A 24033-nucleotide genomic window follows, 5' to 3' on the forward strand; every position below is an offset into this window, starting at 1 on the left:
GGGTGCTGGTAATGTCCTGTGTGACAAAAATGTGTATTTTGGCAATGTTTCCAAAAAAATAGGGCATAGAACAATGTTTCCAAAGTCAGGACATAGAACTGGGTGTGTGGGGTGAGGCTGAGGGTGGAGTCCAGGATGACATCAGGACAGTGGGCTTAGGAAACAGGATAGATAGTAATAGTGTCAACAGGGAGACTGGAGAAGGAGTTGGAACACTAGGAGGGGAATATAAGAGGAGATCCATGTTAGATGTATGGAGCATTAGGGAGTGTTGGAACATCCATGTGGAGATAGCAGAGAGTCAGTAAGACACATGGGACATGAGAGCAGAGAGGAAGATTTTTGCATTGTCAGCATAGAGGTGGTAGTGGAAGTTGTAGTAGTGTATGGGTGCATAGAGAATATGTATAAAGATAGAAAAGCAGAGACCCCAGAGTAGAGTTTCAAGTAACCCCTACAGATAGATGGGGTGAAGGACAGGATGTGTTAGTAGTGGAAACACTGAAGGAGCATTCATTAAAGTATGAGGTGACCCAGGAGAGAACATTGCTATGACTGAGTGAAGTGTGTTAAGGAGAAAATGGTGGATGATTGAATATAAAGAGGGAGAGAGGTCAAGAGGACCATTTCATATAGCTGTGAATGCACCATTGTTCCCTTTAGTGAGTGTAGAGGGCAGAAGCCCAGTTGCTGAGTGTTGAGTAGAGAGAGTTGAGAGAAAGTTGATTAAGCAGCTGTATACAAGTTGCTCAACAGGCCTGGAAGCAAAGGACAGGAGAGCAATTGGAAGGTAGCTGCAAAGAGGTTCTGCAGGATCAAGAATTGGCTTGTGAAGGATTGGAGAGATGAGCACATGGTTGGAAGTGGAAGATGTAACTGGAAAGGGGCAGACTGAATAGATGAGTCTGTGTTAGCAAGTATTATGAGGAGGAAATGAAGAAGATACAGTAGGATGGAACAGAATTGAGTGGGCAGGTTGAGGGGGAAGAGACAGCAGTGGAGAGAGTGGGTGTAGTGATGCATCTAAGAAGAGGAGTTATATTGTGTGTGGTGTCAATTTTGCTTTTGAAGTAGTTGGCAAAAGTCATGAGCAGTGAGGGAAGGAGAGAGTGGTGGGGTAGGCAGAGAAGAGAGTGACATGTGGCAAACAGTTAGTGGGGGGTTGGTTGAATATTAGGAAACTAACATAGGTCTTTGACAAGAGAGAGCACAGTATACTATGAAGAGAGGAATTCTAGTATGGGGACACTTTTGCTAGTGGCAGGTCCATTTGGAGGGCCAAGGTTGATGTACGGATCATCAGAGATGGTGCTGGTTGGCTGTAGCTGCCTAGTTTAGGTCTGAGATTAGTGTATTGTTGTAGATGAGACAGCAGCATTAGGGAAGGACAGGGTACAAATGGAGAAGTGGTTGAAGTGAGGCTCGCAGGAGCACCTGGTAAAGGTCATTTGGGTGTCACAGATTTGGGTACAGATGTGGCTGCAGGAGGAAAGTTGAGGTAGGAGGAAAGGAAGTCTCTGCCAGAGAGTGGGAAGACACTTTGAGAAGCTGGATAATGAGCAGAGATGGGAGTTTTCACCACAATGGGTGAGAGATGATGTCCACTGGGTAAAATGTGAGGATTATATAAGGTGCGGTTCCTGTAGGGATGTCTATGGACATGTGGAAATCCCCTAAAACAGTGGATGGGTCAGTTTAAAGGAAGAAAAAAAAGCTAGTTGAAGAATTGGGAAACTGGTCAAATATAGAGGACAGTAACCTGGAGGAGGACTGGAGAGACGTGGTGTGGACTGCACAGGAGGAGAAGAAGGGCTTAGGAGGGATGACACAGAAGGTGTAATAAGGTAAAGTAAAGCCTACTCCACCTGTCATCTGATTGAGTAGTGTGGGTGGCAGGGGAATCCATCTCCTCAGGAAGCCTTGCTAAGTAATGGTGACTGAAGGTGAGAAAGGAATAAGTGGTGAATGTGCGCAGGCGGGTAGCAGACATGAGCTCTGATATTCCACAACGTACAGGAGAGACAGGAAGGTGAGAATGGATCAGAATGAGTTATATACAGACCTTTCATCATCATCAGCTGCTGAATCACATGTTGCCTGCAAAACTAATATGTGGCCATAGTAAGCGGGTCATGTAAGGAACATACATATTTTGGAGCTCCTTAGGACAGGGCTCCTGTGTTTATGTAGGTACTAGCTGAAGTACCCTGCATTGCCCGGGTTTAAATCTTCAAGTTATTTAGTTTTATTATGTGAGGTTGTTCAAATCCATCCAGTGGAAGACCCAGAACAGATTCCCTGAGTCAATGTACTGCCTAGTGTACACCAACGGGAGGTCCGACCGGGACCTCAACCCCCCTAGTATGTCTTCTGGGATCCAAAGTGACCACTCTGAAGTTTTTGTCCAAATTATGTGATGTCATTCAAATCCATCCAGTGGAAGGCTCAGATCAGGCTCCCTGGGACAAAGTGGTGTTCGGCGCACTCTGCCATGATGTCCGACCAGGACCCCAACCACACCACTAGGCACCCCAGACCAATTTCCACCCCTTTATGAAGTATCATCCATATCCATCCAGTGGAAGGCTTAGAATAGGCTCCCCAGGTCAAAGTTCTGCCCAGCGTACACCAACGGGAGGTCTGACCGGGACCCTAAACCCCCTAAAACCTGTCCAGGATCCAACTGGACCATCTTGCATTTTTTTTCATCCCAATTGGTGCAGGGGTGTCCGAATACGTAACCGGACAGACAGACAAAGATATAAACAGACCAATGAAATTTATATATAAGATGCTCATACGTCAGAGCAGTGGATTACGGGCCTGATTCAGCAAGGATCGCTAATCTGCTAATACGCACGCAACGCAGGTGCTAATATCAGCGGTTAAATGTAAATAATTACAATCGCTATGCAATCGCAGCCTAACATAAGGACGCCCACTTCCCCATACTCACATCAGTATACTTTAGCAATATAGCAAAATAAGTGATAACATCGGACCCATACGCACACTAGCTAACAACCACGCACGCTATGAGACCCCGGGCTGCGAAGGCCATCGCAGTGGATAATTTATGCACGCGCCTGAAACAGTATGCAAATGCACGGACACCTGCATACAGCCGACCCCCCCCATCATCACAAAGGGCAGTTCCTGTCAATTACTCTGCGATGGGTCTGTGTAGCCTCGCAGTCCGGATCTCAGTGGCCGGTTCGTACATGCGCACTGCGATGCATATGCAGTACCCAGCAATCAGCCGATTGCGAGCGTATTAGCAATTGCGATCCAAGCTGAATCAGGCCCTGTGTGCGGGGGGCTGACATTGCTCACCTGCACCAGGAAAGGAGAATAGTAATCAGTTCTCTCCAGGGGCATCTTAAGAGAGGAGGGGGCCCATATGCACTCCCTGTGCGGGGCCCCCTCCTCTCTCCCCGGTGGCCGACAGCCGACTGACGCGGCTAGCCAGCCACTGGAGCATTTGTAGACTCCGGGCACTAGAGTGTGCCCGGAGTCTACTGCGCATGCGCAGAAAGCCGGAAAATGGCCACGGCGGACATTTTCCGGTGTTCTATGCATGCGCAGACACGTGACGTGGGACCACGGACAGGTAAGTCTAAAATAATATGGGTGCAGTGTGTGCAGTGCGGGCCCCCTGGACCCGGGGGGCCCGTGTGCCCCACACACACACCTTACCCATTATAGATATGCCACTGGTTCTCTCCCACAAGTGAGGCCACAGAAAAGCATCAGAGTTACCGCAGTCTCCTCCTTTTGCTCTTATACAGTGTAAGGTGATGACACTGCTGCTATATCATTGCTCTTATACAATGTAAGGTGATGACACTGCTGCTATATCATTGCTCTTATACAATGTAAGGTGATGACACTGCTGCTATATCATTGCTCTTATACAATGTAAGGTGATGACACTGCTGTTATATCATTGCTCTTATACAATGTAAGGTGATGACACTGCTGCTATATCATTGCTCTTATACAATGTAAGGTGATGACACTGCTGCTATATCATTGCTCTTATACACTGTAAGGTGATGACACTGCTGCTGTATCATTGCTCTTATACAATGTAAGGTGATGACAGTGCTGTGCGATATCATTGCTCTTATACAATGTAAGGTGATGACAGTGCTGCTATATCATTGCTCTTATACAATGTAAGGTGATGACAGTGCTGTGCGATATCATTGCTCTTATACAATGTAAGGTGATGACACTGCTGCTGTATCATTGCTCTTATACAATGTAAGGTGATGGTAGTGCTGTGCGATATCATTGCTCTTATACAATGTAAGGTGATGACAGTGCTGTGCGATATCATTGCTCTTATACAATGTAAGGTGATGACACTGCTGCTGTATCATTGCTCTTATACAATGTAAGGTGATGACACTGCTATTATATCATTGCTCTTATACAATGTAAGGTGATGACACTGCTGCTATATCATTGCTCTTATCATTGCTCTTCTCCAAGATACTTATCCTTCTCCCCCCCCACACCACACTAAACCTCCACCTTACCCATCACCTGCTGTCACCCTTCCTCATTCAGAAGCCAGCCACATAACCCCACACTCCTTATCCCCCTTCTCTAGATCAATATCACCTCCACACTACATCAACCCTAATAATCTCATTCTCCTCTCGCCTCTTAACTCTGTCCCTCTCTCCTGTTCCCTCTGGAAAGCCAGTTTTGTCTATAATAAACTGGTCCCTGTTCATGAGCACTTCATCTGTAATGCCTTGATTCTCCTTGCCATCACCAAACCCTGGCTATACCCCTCTGACACCACTGCTCCTGCAAAATTCCTCCATCACTTGGCTTCCTGGCTTTTAATCTTCAACTGGGCCCTCAAGACCCATTTCTTCCTCAATGCTATCCAGCGCTCATCCTAATCCACTACTCTATGCTCCTTCCTCACTATCTAGCCCATCTGTGTCACCCCTGTTTGTCTGACCCTCCCCTCAGAATGTAAGCTCTCACGAGCAGGGCCCTCTTTCCTCACGTGCTTCTTCTTGCCTTACTTTTACTTTCATTTACAATGGTGCCTAAAACTGCTTACTGACACCCTGCTGCTTATTTAGGTGTTATGCAGCATTGTTTATAAATCATGTACTTGTCCTGCATTGTCTGTACTGTTAATAACTGTTGTCTTGTGTGCTCATTTGTTTTTGTACTTTGTAAGGCGCTGCGGAACCCTTGTGGCGCCATATAAATAAAGGATAATAATAATAATAATAATAATAATAATGTAAGGTGATGACAGTGCTGTGCGATATCATTGCTCTTATACATTGTAAGGTGATGACACTGCTGTTATATCATTGCTCTTATACAATGTAAGGTGCTGACACTGCTGTTATATCATTGCTATTATACAATGTAAGGCGATGACACTGCTGCTATATCATTGCTCTTATACAATGTAAGGCGATGACACTGCTGTTATATCATTGCTCTTATACAATGTAAGGTGCTGACACTGCTGTTATATCATTGCTATTATACAATGTAAGGTGATGACACTGCTGCTATATCATTGCTCTTATACAATGTAAAGTGCTGACACTGCTGTTATATCATTGCTCTTATACAATGTAAGGTGATGACACTGCTGCTATATCATTGCTCTTATACAATGTAAGGTGATGACACTGCTGCTGTATCATTGCTCTTATACAATGTAAGGTGATGACACTGCTGCTATATCATTGCTCTTATACAATTTAAGGTGATGACATTGCTGATATGAGATTGTTCTTCCCTACAGATCCGAAGGAAAACTTTGGCTACTACTTTATTACCCCATGGATTGGTATGTAATATAATATAATGGTTACACTGTAGGACAATCTTTATAGCAACACTATTCTCTTCATGCTAAGTAGTAACAGATTCATATCAATGTATTTCTAAGCCATGTAACAACAATTTCTAGATATTTCATGTTATTGTGTATATGTCACGGGTAGGAAAACTGGCATTTCAGCGTCATTTTTGAAGATTCATACATATATATATATATATATATATATATATATATACACATAAATACACACTATTACTACATACATATACTACTACAACTACATACTATGGCAGTATCACCAGAGGTGGCGCTGGTGAGCAGCAGATTCTGTGTGGGGCAGGAGAGATCCGCCCATACAGGGAAGAAAAGCATGCTGGGAAGTTGAGTAAGGGCTGCCTGGTGGAGAGAGCTCAGGTGTGGGCTGGTGAAGCAGACCAGTCAGAGAGCCATTGGGAGGCCAGGAGGCCGGTGTCTGAATCTTGCAGGAGGCAAGGGGGGACCACAAACTCTCAGACTGTGACGAGAAGGCAGTGAAGCTGCAGGCTGAGGAAGCCAAGGCCTAACCTGGAGGATACAGGGAAGGCATAGAGACAGACTATGTGTCTCATTCTGACCCGGTCACAAGCGCCGATGCGCTCGCAACTGGGTCGATGGTCCCCAGAGAGCATGCGCACGACAGAGCTGGCTCTGTCGTGCGCATGTGCGAGACCAGTCTAGCGACCGTCGCTCCGTCGCTAGGGGTCTCGTAGCAGACGGGGCGAGCTGTCGATGTTGTGTGACAGCTCGCCCTGTTTGCTGGGCGGGCCGGGGGCGTGCCCGGCCAAATGGAGGCATTCCAGTCGGAACACTTGCCGTTTGGGGGCGGCCCCACTGACATCATTGATGATGCCAGTGGGGAACTTCCTGCTCAAACAGAGCAGGAAGTTCCCTGGGGTTTACGAGTGCCCAGACCCAACCTTAGGGTCTAGTCGTAAGCCCCGATGGTCGCGATGGCCATCACCCTGATCACAAGCTAAGCTGTGGGTGGTAACCCACAGCTTAGCTTGCGACATGGAGGCAGCACTTCAAAGCAAGAAGTGCCCACACTCATTCAGAGTGAGCGATCACTTCTTGCGATCGACTCTGAATGAGGGCCAATGTGTGTGTAGTTGTGTCAGCCAACTAAAGACCAGGCCGGAGCCTGTGTTACCCTGCAGGAAGCAGGGCTAAGCTGACTTGGGACTTTTGTTTGCAGACTAGCTGCTCCCTAGGTTTGTTTATTATTTTCTGTTTCCTGATGTCAGATGCTGGCAGTAAAGCATGACCTTGTTTATTTCACCTGAAAGGTGTGTGGACCCTCATTAAGCACCTAAACACTGCACCCATTCACCCTCTGCCGAGCTAATTACCCCCAAGACATCACAATACATATACTTCTACATACATATACTACTACAACTACATACATACACTATTATTACATACATATACTACTACAACTACATACATACACTATTATTACATACATATACTGTACTACAACTACATACATATACTACAACTACTACATACATACACTATTACTACATGCATACACTACTACAAACATATACTGTTACTACAACTACATACATATACTACTACATACACTATTACTATATGCATCCACTACTACATACATATACTGTTACTACAACTATATACATATACTACTACATACATACACTATTACTACATGCATACATTGCTACATACACTATTACTACAACTACATACATATACTACAACTACTACATACACATACTACTACTTCTACATACATATACTACAATTACTACATACGTATACTACAACTACTACATACAAATACTACTACATACATATACTACAATTACTACATACGTATACTACAACTACTACATACAAATACTACTACATACATATACTACAACATACAGACACTATTACTACATACATATACTGTACTACAAGTACAGACATACTACAACATACACTATTACTACATACATATACTACAATTACTACATACAAATACTACAACATACAGACACTATTACTACATACATATACTGTACTACAAGTACAGACATACTACAACATACACTATTACTACATACATATACTGTACTACAACTACATACATATACTACAATTACTACATACATATTCTACAACTACTACATACATATACTACTACATATACTCCATTACTACAATATATAATACTACTATTACATACATATACTACAACTCCTACATAAAAATACTACTAAATACACTATTACTGCATACATATACTACTACATATATGTACTACTAAATACACAACTACATATACTACAACATACAAATACTACATACATATACTATTACTACTACTACATACATATACACAATACTACTGCATACATATACTACTACATCTCCATATTTTTTACATACAAATACCACTAAATACACTATTACTACTACATACATATACTACATACAAATACTACTACTAAATACATTACTACAACATACATATACTACTACTACATACAAATGCTATTACTGCTACATACATATAATACTACTACTAGTACAAGTACATACATATACTACTGCTGCTACTAAATACATATACTACATACACTATTACTACTATATACAGATATTACTACTATATACATATACTACTACATACATATACTACTACTACTACTACTACATACACTATTACTACTACATACATATACTACTGCTGATACTACTACTACATACACTATTACTACTACATACATATACTACTGCTGATACTACTACTACATACACTATTACTACTACTACATACACTATTGCTACTACATACACTATTACTACTATATACAGATATTACTACCATATACATATACTACTACTACTACATACATATACTACTACTACATACACTATTACTACTACATACATATACTACTGCTACTACTACATACATATGCTACTACATACATATACTACATACACTATTACTACTACATACATATGCTACTACTACATATACTACTGCTACTACTGCATACACTATTGCTACTACATACATATACTACTGCTGATACTACTACTACATATAAATACTACTACTACATACAAATGCTATTACTGCTACATACATATAATACTACTACTACAAGTACATACATATACTACTGCTGCTACTAAATACATATACTACATACACTATTACTACTATATACAGATATTACTACTACTACATACATATACATATACTACTACTACATACACTATTGCTACTACATACATATACTACTGCTGCTACTAAATACATATACTACATACACTATTACTACTATATACAGATATTACTACTACTACATACATATACATATACTACTACATACACTATTACTACTACATACATATACTACTGCTACTACTACATACATATGCTACTACATACATATACTACATACACTATTACTACTACATACATATACTACTGCTACTACTACATACATATGCTACTACATACATATACTACTGCTACTACTACATACACTATTACTACTACATACATATACCACCACTACTACATACATATACTACTGCATACACTATTGCTACTACATACATATACTACTACATACACTATTACTACTACATACATATACTACTGCTACTACTACATAAATATACTACTGATGATACTATTATTACATACACTATTAATACTACATACATATACTACTGCTACTACTACATACATATGCTACTAAATACATATACTACATACATATACTACTGCTACTACTACATACATATACTACTGCTGATACTACTACTACATACACTATTACTACTACATACATATACTACTGCTACTACTACATACATATGCTAGTAAATACTTATACTACTGCTACTACTACATACATATACTACTGCTGATACTACTACTACATACACTATTACTACTACATACATATACTACTGCTACTACTACATACATATGCTACTACATACATATACTACTGCTACTACTACATACACTATTACTACTACATACATATACCACCACTACTACATACATATACTACTGCATACACTATTGCTACTACATACATATACTACTACATACACTATTACTACTACATACATATACTACTGCTACTACTACATAAATATACTACTGATGATACTATTATTACATACACTATTAATACTACATACATATACTACTGCTACTACTACATACATATGCTACTAAATACATATACTACATACATATACTACTGCTACTACTACATACATATACTACTGCTGATACTACTACTACATACACTATTACTACTACATACATATACTACTGCTACTACTACATACATATGCTAGTAAATACATATACTACTGCTACTACTACATACATATACTACTGCTGATACTACTACTACATACACTATTACTACTACATACATATACTACTGCTGATACTACTACTACATACACTATTACTACTACATACATATACTACTGCTACTACTACATACATATGCTACTACATACACTATTACTACTACATACATATACTACTGCTGATACTACTACTACATACACTATTACTACTACATACATATACTACTGCTGATACTACTACTACATACACTATTACTACTACATACATATACTACTGCTGATACTACTACTACATACACTATTACTACTACATACATATACTACTGCTACTACTACATACATATACTACTATATACACTATTGCTACTATATACAGATATTACTACCACATACATATACAACTACTACTACATACATATACTACTCCTACATACAAATGCTATTACTGCTACATACATATAATACTACTACTACAAGTACATACATATACTACTGCTGCTACTAAATACATATACTACATACACTATTACTACTATATACAGATATTACTACTACTACATACATATACTACTGCATACACTATTGCTACTACATACATATACTACTGCTGATACTACTACTACATACACTATTACTACTACATACATATACTACTGCTACTACTACATACATATGCTACTACATACACTATTACTACTACATACATATACTACAGCTACTACTACATACATATACTACTACTACTACTACTACATACACTATTACTACTACTACATACATATACTACTACTACTACTACATACACTATTACTACTACATACATATACCACCACTACTACATACATATACTACTGCTGATACTACTACATACACTATTACTACTATATACAGATATTACTACTACTACATACATATACTACTGCATACATATACTACTGCATACATATACTACTGCTGATACTACTACTACATACACTATTACTACTACATACATATACTACTGCTACTACTACATACATATGCTACTACATACACTATTACTACTACATACATATACTACTGCTACTATTACATACATATGCTACTACATACACTATTACTACTACATACATATACTACTGCTACTACTACATACATATGCTACTAAATACATATACTACATACACTATTACTACTATATACAGATATTACTACCATATACATATACTACTACTACTACTACTACATACACTATTACTACTACATACATATACTACTGCTACTACTACATACATATGCTACTACATACATATACTACATACACTATTACTACTACATACATATACTACTGCTACTACTACATACATTTGCTACTACATACATATACTACTGCTACTACTACATACATATACTACTGCTGATACTACATAAATATGCAACTACATACATATACTACTGCTACTACTACATACATATACTACTGATGATACTATTACTACATACACTATTAATACTACATACATATACTACTGCTACTACTACATACATATGCTACTAAATACATATACTACTGCTACTACTACATACATATACTACTGCTGATACTACTACTGCATACACTATTACTACTACATACATATACTACTGCTACTTCTACATACATATGCTACTAAATACATATACTACATACACTATTACTACTATATACATATACTACTGCTACTACTACATACATATACTACTGATGATACTATTACTACATATACTATTAATACTACATACATATACTACTGCTACTACTACATACATATGCTACTAAATACATATACTACTGCTACTACTACATACACTACTGCTGATACTACTACTACATACATATACTACTACTACTACATACACTATTACTACTACATACATATACTACTGCTACTACTACATACATATGCTACTACATACATATACTACATACACTATTACTAATACATACATATACTACTGCTACTACTACATACATATACTACTGATGATACTATTACTACATATACTATTAATACTACATACATATACTACTGCTACTACTACATACATATGCTACTAAATACATATACTACATACACTATTACTACTATATACAGATATTACTACCATATACATATACTACTACTACATACACTATTACTACTACATAAATATACTACTGCTACTACTACATACATATGCTACTACATACATATACTACATACACTATTACTACTACATACATATACTACTGCTACTACTACATAAATATGCAACTACATACATATACTACTGCTACTACTACATAAATATGCAACTACATACATATACTACTACTACATACATATACTACATACACTATTACTACTACATACATATACTACTGCTACTACTACATATATATGCTACTACATACATATACTACTGCTACTACTACATACATATACTACTGATGATACTATTACTACATACACTATTACTACTACATACATATACTACTGCTACTACTACATATATATGCTACTACATACATATACTACTGCTACTACTACATACATATACTACTGATGATACTATTACTACATACACTATTAATACTACATACATATACTACTGCTACTACTACATATACTACTAAATACATATACTACTGCTACTTCTACATACATATGCTACTAAATACATATACTACATACACTATTACTACTATATACAGATATTACTACCATATACATATACTACTACATACATATACTACTACTACTACATACACTATTACTACTACATACATATACTACTGCTACTACTACATACATATGCTACTACATACATATACTACATACACTATTACTACTATATACATATACTACTGCTACTACTACATACATATACTACTGATGATACTATTACTACATATACTATTAATACTACATACATATACTACTGCTACTACTACATACATATGCTACTAAATACATATACTACTGCTACTACTACATACATATACTACTGCTGATACTACTACTACATACATATACTACTACTACTACATACACTATTACTACTACATACATATACTACTGCTACTACTACATACATATGCTACTACATACATATACTACATACACTATTACTAATACATACATATACTACTGCTACTACTACATACATATACTACTGATGATACTATTACTACATATACTATTAATACTACATACATATACTACTGCTACTACTACATACATATGCTACTAAATACATATACTACATACACTATTACTACTATATACAGATATTACTACCATATACATATACTACTACATACATATACTACTACTACTACATACACTATTACTACTACATAAATATACTACTGCTACTACTACATACATATGCTACTACATACATATACTACATACACTATTACTACTACATACACTACTGCTACTACTACATAAATATGCAACTACATACATATACTACTGCTACTACTACATAAATATGCAACTACATACATATACTACTACTACATACATATACTACATACACTATTACTACTACATACATATACTACTGCTACTACTACATATATATGCTACTACATACATATACTACTGCTACTACTACATACATATACTACTGATGATACTATTACTACATACACTATTACTACTACATACATATACTACTGCTACTACTACATATATATGCTACTACATACATATACTACTGCTACTACTACATACATATACTACTGATGATACTATTACTACATACACTATTAATACTACATACATATACTACTGCTACTACTACATATACTACTAAATACATATACTACATACACTATTACTACTATATACAGATATTACTACCATATACATATACTACTACATACATATACTACTACTACTACATACACTATTACTACTACATACATATACTACTGCTACTACTACATAGATATGCTACTACATACATATACTACATACACTATTACTACTACATACATATACTACTACATACATATGCTACTACATACATATACTACTGCTACTACTACATACATATACTACTGCTACTACTACATACATATACTACTGCTACTACTACATACACTATTGCTACTACATACATATACCACCACTACTACATACATATACTACTGCATACACTATTGCTACTACATACATATACTACTGCTGATACTACTACTACATACACTATTACTACTACATACATATACTACTGCTACTACTACATACATATGCAACTACATACATATACTACTACATACATATACTACTGCTGATACTACTACTATTACATACACTATTACTACTACATACATATACTACTGCTACTACTACATACATATACTACTGCTACTACTACATACATATGCTACTGCTGCTACTAAATACATATACTACATACACTATTACTACTATATACAGATATTACTACCATATACATATACTACTACATACATATACTACTACTACTACATACACTATTACTACTACATACATATACTACTGCTACTACTACATACATATGCTGCTACATACATATACTACATACACTATTACTACTACATACATATACTACTGCTACTACTACATACATATACTACTACATACATATACTACTGCTACTACATACACTATTACTACTACATACATATACTACTGCTACTACTACATACATATGCTACTACATACATATACTACATACACTATTACTACTACATACATATACTACTGCTACTACTACATACATATGCTACTACATACATATACTACTGCTACTACTACATACATATGCTACTACATACACTATTACTACTACATACATATACTACTGCTACTACTACATACATATGCTACTACATACATATACTACTGCTACTACTACATACATATACTACTGCTGATACTACTGCTACATACACTACTACTACTACATACATATACTACTGCTGATACTACTACTACATACACTATTACTACTACATACATATACTACTGCTACTACTACATACATATGCTACTACATACATATACTACTGCTACTACATACACTATTACTACTACATACATATACTACTGCTACTACTACTACATACATATGCTACTACATACATATACTACATACACTATTACTACTACATACATATACTACTGCTACTACTACATACATATGCTACTACATACATATACTACTGCTACTACTACATACATATACTACTGCTGATACTACTGCTACATACACTACTACTACTACATACATATACTACTACTACATACACTATTACTACTACATACATATACTACTGCTACTACTACATACATATGCTACTAATACATTACTACTATATAAATATACTACTGCTACTACATACAAATACTATTACATATACTACTACATGCAAATAGTACTACTAAATAAACTATTACCACTACATACATACACTACTACTACTACTACATATACTACTGCTACATACATGTACTACTACTACTACATATACTACTACTACATACGTATACTACTGCAACTACTACATCATTATCCTACTACATACACTATTACTATTACATACATATACTACTGCTTCTTCATACATAAACTACATACATATACTACTGCTACTACATACATATACTACATACATATACTACTACATACATATACTACTGCTACTACTAAATACATATACTACTACATACACTTACTACTACATACATATTCTACTACATACATATACTACTACATACACTTACTACTACATACATATTCTACTACATACACTTACTACTACATACATATTCTACTACATACACTTACTACTACATACATATTCTACTACTATATTCACTATTACCACTACATAAATATACTAATAATAGATACATACACTTTTACTACTACATACAACTACTACTACTAAATACATATACTGCTGCTACTACATACATATGCTACTACATAAATAAACTACATACAAATACTACTAAATACACTATAACTACTATGTACATATACTACATATACTACTGTACATACAAATACTACTACTAAATACACTATTACTACTACATACAAATACTACTATTACTACTAAATACACTATATACATATTCTACTACTACTACTACTACTACTACATACAAATACTACTACTAAATATACTATTACTACTACTACATACATATACTACTACATACACTATTACTATAACATACATATACTATACTACTGCTACTACATACATATACTACTACATACACTACTACTGCTATTACTACATACATATACTACTACATACACTACTAGTACATACATATACTACTGCTACATACACTACTACATACATTACATACAAATACTACTACTAGATACACTAATATATATATATATATATTACTGCTACCACTACATACATATACTGCTAATCCTACTACATACTAATACTACTAATATATACATTATAACTACTATAAACATATACTACTGCTACTATATACAAATACTACTACTTACATATACTACATACATATACTGTACTTCTGTTACTGCAAATACTACTATTAAATACACTATTATTACTACATATATATACTACTACATACATATACACACTACAACTACATACATATACTACTGCTACTAAATACGCTATTACTACTACATACATATGCTACTACTAGTATCAGAGTATAGTTTGAGAACCTAGTTATATCAGAGGTTCTCAAACTATAACTACTTACTTATTGAAAATTCCTGATATTATTCACATCATTATCTACAAAGATTTGAGGATATAAAGCACTGGTTATCAAACTCAGTACTCAGGATCCCACACAGGTCACGTTTCCCAGGTCACCGAGCAGGTGCACAGATGTAGTCATTACTCATTGACACATTTCCCAGGTCACCCAGTAGGTGCACAGGTGTACTCATTACTCACTGACACATTTCCCAGGCCACCCAGCTGGTGCACAGGTGTAGTCATTACTCACTGACACATTTCCCAGGTTACCCAGCAGGAGCACAGGTGTAGTCATTACTCATTGACACATTTCCCAGGTCACCCAGTAGGTGCACAGGTGTACTCATTACTCACTGACACATTTCCCAGGCCACCCAGCTGGTGCACAGGTGTACTCATTACTCACTGACACATTTCCCAGGCCACCCAGCAGGTGCACAGGTGTAGTCATTACTCACTGACACATTTCCCAGGTTACCCAGCAGGAGCACAGGTGTAGTCATTACTCACTGACACATTTCCCAGGCCACCCAGCAGGTGCACAGGTGTAGTCATTACTCACTGACACATTTCCCAGGTTACCCAGCTGGTGCACAGGTGTAGTCATTACTCACTGACACATTTCCCAGGTTACCCAGCAGGTGCACAGGTGTAGTCATTACTCACTGACACATTTCCCAGATCACCCAGCAGGTGCACAGGTGTATTCATTACTCACTGACACATTTCCCAGGCCACCCAGCAGGTGCACAGGTGTATTCATTACTCACTGACACATTTCCCAGGCCACCCAGCAGGTGCACAGGTGTATTCATTACTCACTGACACATTTCCCAGGCCACCCAGCTGGTGCACAGGTGTAGTCATTACTCACTGACACATTTCCCAGGTCACCCAGCAGGAGCACAGGTGTACTCATTACTCACTGACACATTTCTCAGGTCACCCAGCAGGTGCACAGGTGTATTCATTACTCACTGACACATTTCCCCGGCCACCCAGCTGGTGCACTGGTGTAGTCATTACTCACTGACACATTTCTCAGGTCACCCAGCAGGTGCACAGGTGTATTCATTACTCACTGACACATTTCCCAGGCCACCCAGCTGGTGCACAGGTGTAGTCATTACTCACTGACACATTTCCCAGGTCACCCAGCAGGAGCACAGGTGTACTCGTTACTCACCGACACATTTCTCAGGTCACCCAGCAGGTGCACAGGTGTAGTCATTACTCACTGACACATTTCCCAGGTCACCCAGCAGGTGCACAGGTGTAGTCATTACTCACTGACACATTTCCCAGGTCACCCAGCATGTGCACAGATGTAGTCATTACTCATTGACACATTTCCCAGGTCACCCAGTAGGTGCACAGGTGTATTCATTACTCACTGACACATTTCCCAGGCCACCCAGCAGATGAACAGGTGTAGTTATTACTCACTGACACATTTCCCAGGTCACCCAGCAGGAGCACAGGTGTATTCATTACTCACTGACACATTTCCCAGGTCACACAGCTGGTGCACAGGTGTAGTCATTACTCACTGACACATTTCCCAGGTCACCCAGCAGGAGCACAGGTGTATTCATTACTCACTGACACATTTCCCAGGCCACCCAGCAGGTGCACAGGTGTAGTCATTACTCACTGACACATTTCCCAGGCCACCCAGCAGGTGCTCAGGTGTAGTCATTACTCACTGACACATTTCCCAGGTCACCCAGCAGGTGCACAGGTGTAGTCATTACTCACTGACATTTCTCAGGTCACCCAGCAGGTGCACAGGTGTATTCATTACTCACTGACACATTTCCCAGGCCACCCAGCAGGTGCACAGGTGTAGTCATTACTCACTGACACATTTCCCAGGTCACCCAGCAGGTGCACAGGTGTAGTCATTACTCACTGACATTTCTCAGGTCACCCAGCAGGTGCACAGGTGTAGTCATTACTCACTGACACATTTCCCAGGTCACCCAGCTGGTGCACAGGTGTACTCATTACTCACTGACACATTTCCCAGGTCACCCAGTAGGTGCACAGGTGTATACATTACTCACTGACACATTTCCCAGGTCAACCAGCAGGTGCACAGGTGTAGTCATTACTCACTGACACATTTCCCAGGTAACCCAGCAGGAGCACAGGTGTACTCATTACTCACTGACACATTTCCCAGGTCACCCAGCAGGTGCACAGGTGTAATCATTACTCACAAGACACATTTCCCTGGTCAACCTGCAGCTGCACAGGTGTAATCATTACTCACTGACACATTTCCCTGGTCACCCAGCAGGAGCACAGGTGTACTCATTACTCACTGACACATTTCCCAGGTCACCCAGCAGGTGCACAGGTGTACTCATTACTCACAAGACACATTTCCCTGGTCACCCAGCAGGTGCACAGGTGTAATCATTACTCACTGACACATTTCCCAGGTCACCCAGCAGGTGCACAGGTGTACTCATTACTCACAAGACACATTTCCCAGGTCAACCTGCAGCTGCACAGGTGTACTCATTACTCACTGACACATTTCCCTTGTGAATCTGTGAGGAGACCTGGAAAACATGCTCTGTATGACTAATATCAGGGATATACAGTAAGTAAATAATTTACAAGGTCTGTTACTGCTGGGCTAAGTATGTCACACGAGGACTTGTGGAGATGGGCTGCTGTGTACGGTATTTTTTTTTAATTTAAATACTTAATTTTCATAGTTTTTTTAAGAACCATAGAATACATAGTAGCGAGTTCAGCGTTCACCCACCTGCGGAGCGTTTCTTACGTGGTTTCAAAATGCATGTGTATGCAGTATCGGGTCACTCTGTGTGACCATCGGTCAGTAACGTTCAGTTTATGCAGGATGGGCAGTGTTATCACACGACTGAAGCCAGTGATGCTGAATAGAAGGGGCCGTCCACACTATGGTCAGGTGTAAGGGGCCGTCCACGCTATGGTCAGGTGTAAGGGGCCGTCCACGCTATGGTCAGGTGTAAGGGGCCGTCCATGCTATGGTCAGGTGTAAGGGGCCGTAAACGCTATGGTCAGGTGAAAGGGGCCGTACACACTATGGTCAGGTGTAAGGGGACGTCCACACTATGGTCAGGTGTAAGGGGACGTCCACACTATGGTCAGGTGTAAGGGGCCGTCCACACTATGGTCAGGTGTAAGGGGCCGTCCACACTATGGTCAGGTGTAAGGGGCCGTCCACACTATGGTCAGGTGTAAGGGGCCGTCCACACTATGGTCAGGTGTAAGGGGCCGTACACACTATGGTCAGGTGTAAGGGGCCGTACACACTATGGTCAGGTGTAAGGGGCCGTACACACTATGGTCAGGTGTAAGGGGCCGTACACACTATGGTCAGGTGTAAGGGGCCGTACACACTATGGTCAGGTGTAAGGGGCCGTACACACTATGGTCAGGTGTAAGGGGCCGTCCACACTATGGTACTCAGAAACGGGGGCATGCACGTATGATGGTAGTGAATAAAAGTCCAGTTGGAGATATATACAGTCAGGTCCATAAATATTGGGACATTGACACAATTTTCATATTTTGGCCTCTATTCACCACCACAATGGCTTTGAAATGAAACAAACAAGATGTGATTTACCTGCAGACTTTCAGATTTAATTTGAGGGGAATTACATCCAAATCAGGTGAACGGTGTAGGAATTACAACGGTTTCTATATGTGCTTCCCACATTTTAAGGGGCCAAAAGTAATGGGACAAACTAAACAATCCTAAATCAAACTTTCACTTTTTAATACTTTGTTGCAAATCCTTTGCAGGCAATTACAGCCTGAAGTCTGGAACGCATAGACATCACCAGACGCTGGGTTTCATCCCTGGTGATGCTCTGCCAGGCCTCTACTGCAAATGTCTTCAGTTCCTGCTTGTTCTTGGGGCATTTTCCCTTCAGTTTTGTCTTCATCAAGTGAAATGCATGCTCAATCAGATTCAGGTCAGGGGATTGACTTGGCCATTGCATAACATTCCACTTTTTAGCCTTAAAAAACTCTTTGGTAGCTTTTGCAGTATGCTTCGGGTCATTGTCCATCTGCACTGTGAAGTGCAGTCCAATGAGTTCTGAAGCATTTGACTGAATATGAGCATATAATATTGCCCGAAACACTTCAGAATTCATTCTGCTGCTTTTGTCAGCAGTCACATCATCAATAAATACAAGGGAACCAGTTCCATTGGCAGCCATACATGCGCACGCCATGACGCTACCACCACCATGCTTCACTGATGAGGTGGTATGTTTTGGATCATGAGCAGTTCCTTTCCTTCTCCATACTCTTCTCTTCCCATCACTCTGGTACAAGTTGATCTTTGTCTCATCTGTCCATAGGATGTTGTTCCAGAACTGTAATGGCTTTTTTAGATCCCATATTGAGAGTTGACAGCAACTGATTCCAAATGCAAATGTCACACCTAGAATCAACTCCAGACCTTTTGCCTGCTTAATTGATAATGAAGTAACGAGGGAATAGCCCACACCTGTCCATGAAATAGCTTTTGAGTTGATAGTCCCATTACTTTTGGCCCCTTAAAAAGTGGGAAGCACATATAGAAACCGTTGTAATTCCTACACCATTCACCCGATTTGGATGTAATTACCCTCAAATTAAATCTGAAAGTCTGCAGGTAAATCACATCTTGTTTGTTTCATTTCAAAGCCATTGTGGTGGTGAATAGAGGCCAAAATATGAAAATTCTGTCAATGTCCCAATATTTATGGACCTGACTGTATATATATATATATATATATATGAGGCAGATGAAAGTATAGACCGGATAAGGAGAAACGGAGGATCATGTCAAACATCAATGACTGCTTAATGTCCATGTGTAACATATGAGAGTTACCTTCCTTTTAGTTTCATAGCACAAGCACCGGCCGCTTTAATAAATTCCCTCCACCACCAAAAGACTGTTAGTGATCCTGTGTTGTTGTAGCGCTCTGCGGAAGCTCTCTGTGTTGTTGTAGTGCTCTCCGGAAGCTCTCTGTGTTGTTGTAGTGCTCTGCAGAAGCTCTCTGTGTTGTTGTAGTGCTCTGCGGAAGCTCTCTGTGTTGTTGTAGTGCTCTGCGGAAGCTCTCTGTGTTGTTGTAGTGCTCTGGGGAAGCTCTCTGTGTTGTTGTAGTGCTCTGCGGAAGCTCTCTGTGTTGTTGCAGCGCTCTGTGGAAGCCCTCTGTGTTGTCGTAGAGCTCTGCGGAAGCCCTCTGTGTTGTTGTAGCGCTCTGCGGAAGCCCTCTGTGCTGTCGTAGTGCTCTGCGGAAGCCCTCTGTGTTGTTGTAGCGCTCTGCGGAAGCTCTCTGTGTTGTTGTAGCACTCTGCGGAAGCTCTCTGTGTTGTTGTAGCGCTCTGCGGAAGCTCTCTGTGTTGTTGTAGCGCTCTGCGGAAGCTCTCTGTGTTGTTGTAGCGCTCTGCGGAAGCTCACTGTGTTGTTGTAGCGCTCTGCGGAAGCTCTCTGTGCTGTTGTAGTGCTCTGCGGCAGCTCTCTGCGTTGACGTAGTGCTCTGCGGCAGCTCTCTGTGTTGTTGTAGCGCTCTGCGGAAGCTCTCTGTGTTGTTGTAGTGCTCTGCGGAAGCTCTCTGTGTTGTTGTTGCGCTCTGCGGAAGCTCTCTGTGTTGTTGTTGCGCTCTGCGGAAGCTCTCTGTGTTGTTGTTGCGCTCTGCGGAAGCTCTCTGTGTTGTTGTTGCGCTCTGCGGCAGCTGTGTTGGTGTTGCGCTCTGCGGAAGCTCTCTGTGTTGTTGTAGCGCTCTGCGGAAGCTCTCTGTGCTGTTGTAGCGCTCTGCGGCAGCTCTCTGCGTTGTCGTAGCACTCTGCGGCAGCTCTCTGTATTGTTGTAGCGCTCTGCGGAAGCTCTCTGTGTTGTTGTAGCGCTCTGCGGAAGCCCTCTGTGTTGTTGTAGCGCTCTGCGGAAGCCCTCTGTGTTGTTGTAGCGCTCTGCGGAAGCTCTCTGTGTTGTTGTAGTGCTCTGCGGAAGCTCTCTGTGTTGTTGTAGTGCTCTGCGGAAGCTCTCTGTGTTGTTGTAGTGCTCTGCGGCTGCTCTCTGTGTTGTTGTAGTGCTCTGCGGCTGCTCTCTGTGCTGTTGTAGCGCTCTGCGGAAGCTCTCTGTGCTGTTGTAGCGCTCTGCGGCAGCTCTCTGCGTTGTCGTAGCACTCTGCGGCAGCTCTCTGTATTGTTGTAGCGCTCTGCGGAAGCTCTCTGTGTTGTTGTAGCGCTCTGCGGAAGCCCTCTGTGTTGTTGTAGCGCTCTGCGGAAGCCCTCTGTGTTGTTGTAGCGCTCTGCGGAAGCTCTCTGTGTTGTTGTAGTGCTCTGCGGAAGCTCTCTGTGTTGTTGTAGTGCTCTGGGGAAGCTCTCTGTGTTGTTGTAGTGCTCTGCGGAAGCTCTCTGTGTTGTTGCAGCGCTCTGTGGAAGCCCTCTGTGTTGTCGTAGAGCTCTGCGGAAGCCCTCTGTGTTGTTGTAGCGCTCTGCGGAAGCCCTCTGTGCTGTCGTAGTGCTCTGCGGAAGCCCTCTGTGTTGTTGTAGCGCTCTGCGGAAGCTCTCTGTGTTGTTGTAGCACTCTGCGGAAGCTCTCTGTGTTGTTGTAGCGCTCTGCGGAAGCTCTCTGTGTTGTTGTAGCGCTCTGCGGAAGCTCTCTGTGTTGTTGTAGCGCTCTGCGGAAGCTCACTGTGTTGTTGTAGCGCTCTGCGGAAGCTCTCTGTGTTGTTGTAGCGCTCTGCGGAAGCTCTCTGTGTTGTTGTAGCGCTCTGCGGAAGCTCACTGTGTTGTTGTAGCGCTCTGCGGAAGCTCTCTGTGCTGTTGTAGTGCTCTGCGGCAGCTCTCTGCGTTGACGTAGTGCTCTGCGGCAGCTCTCTGTGTTGTTGTAGCGCTCTGCGGAAGCTCTCTGTGTTGTTGTAGTGCTCTGCGGAAGCTCTCTGTGTTGTTGTTGCGCTCTGCGGAAGCTCTCTGTGTTGTTGTTGCGCTCTGCGGAAGCTCTCTGTGTTGT

At 40.0% G+C, this 24033-nt stretch overlaps 1 protein-coding gene across 1 annotated transcript in view; it reads left to right on the top strand.

Annotated features, from left to right (window-relative positions):
* The window catches only part of LOC148453343 (cytochrome P450 4B1-like), a 208016-nt gene that overhangs the window by 25704 nt on the left and 158279 nt on the right, over positions 1-24033 (top strand). The window contains exon 3 of the mRNA XM_088462254.1: positions 5795-5839. Within this exon, the coding sequence (XP_088318380.1) occupies positions 5795-5839 (45 nt within the window). The remainder of the gene's footprint in view (positions 1-5794; positions 5840-24033) is intronic.

Source organism: Taudactylus pleione, unplaced genomic scaffold, assembly GCF_031769625.1.
Source record: "Taudactylus pleione unplaced genomic scaffold, aTauple2 ptg001168l, whole genome shotgun sequence".
Taxonomy (NCBI): Eukaryota; Metazoa; Chordata; class Amphibia; order Anura; family Myobatrachidae; genus Taudactylus; species Taudactylus pleione.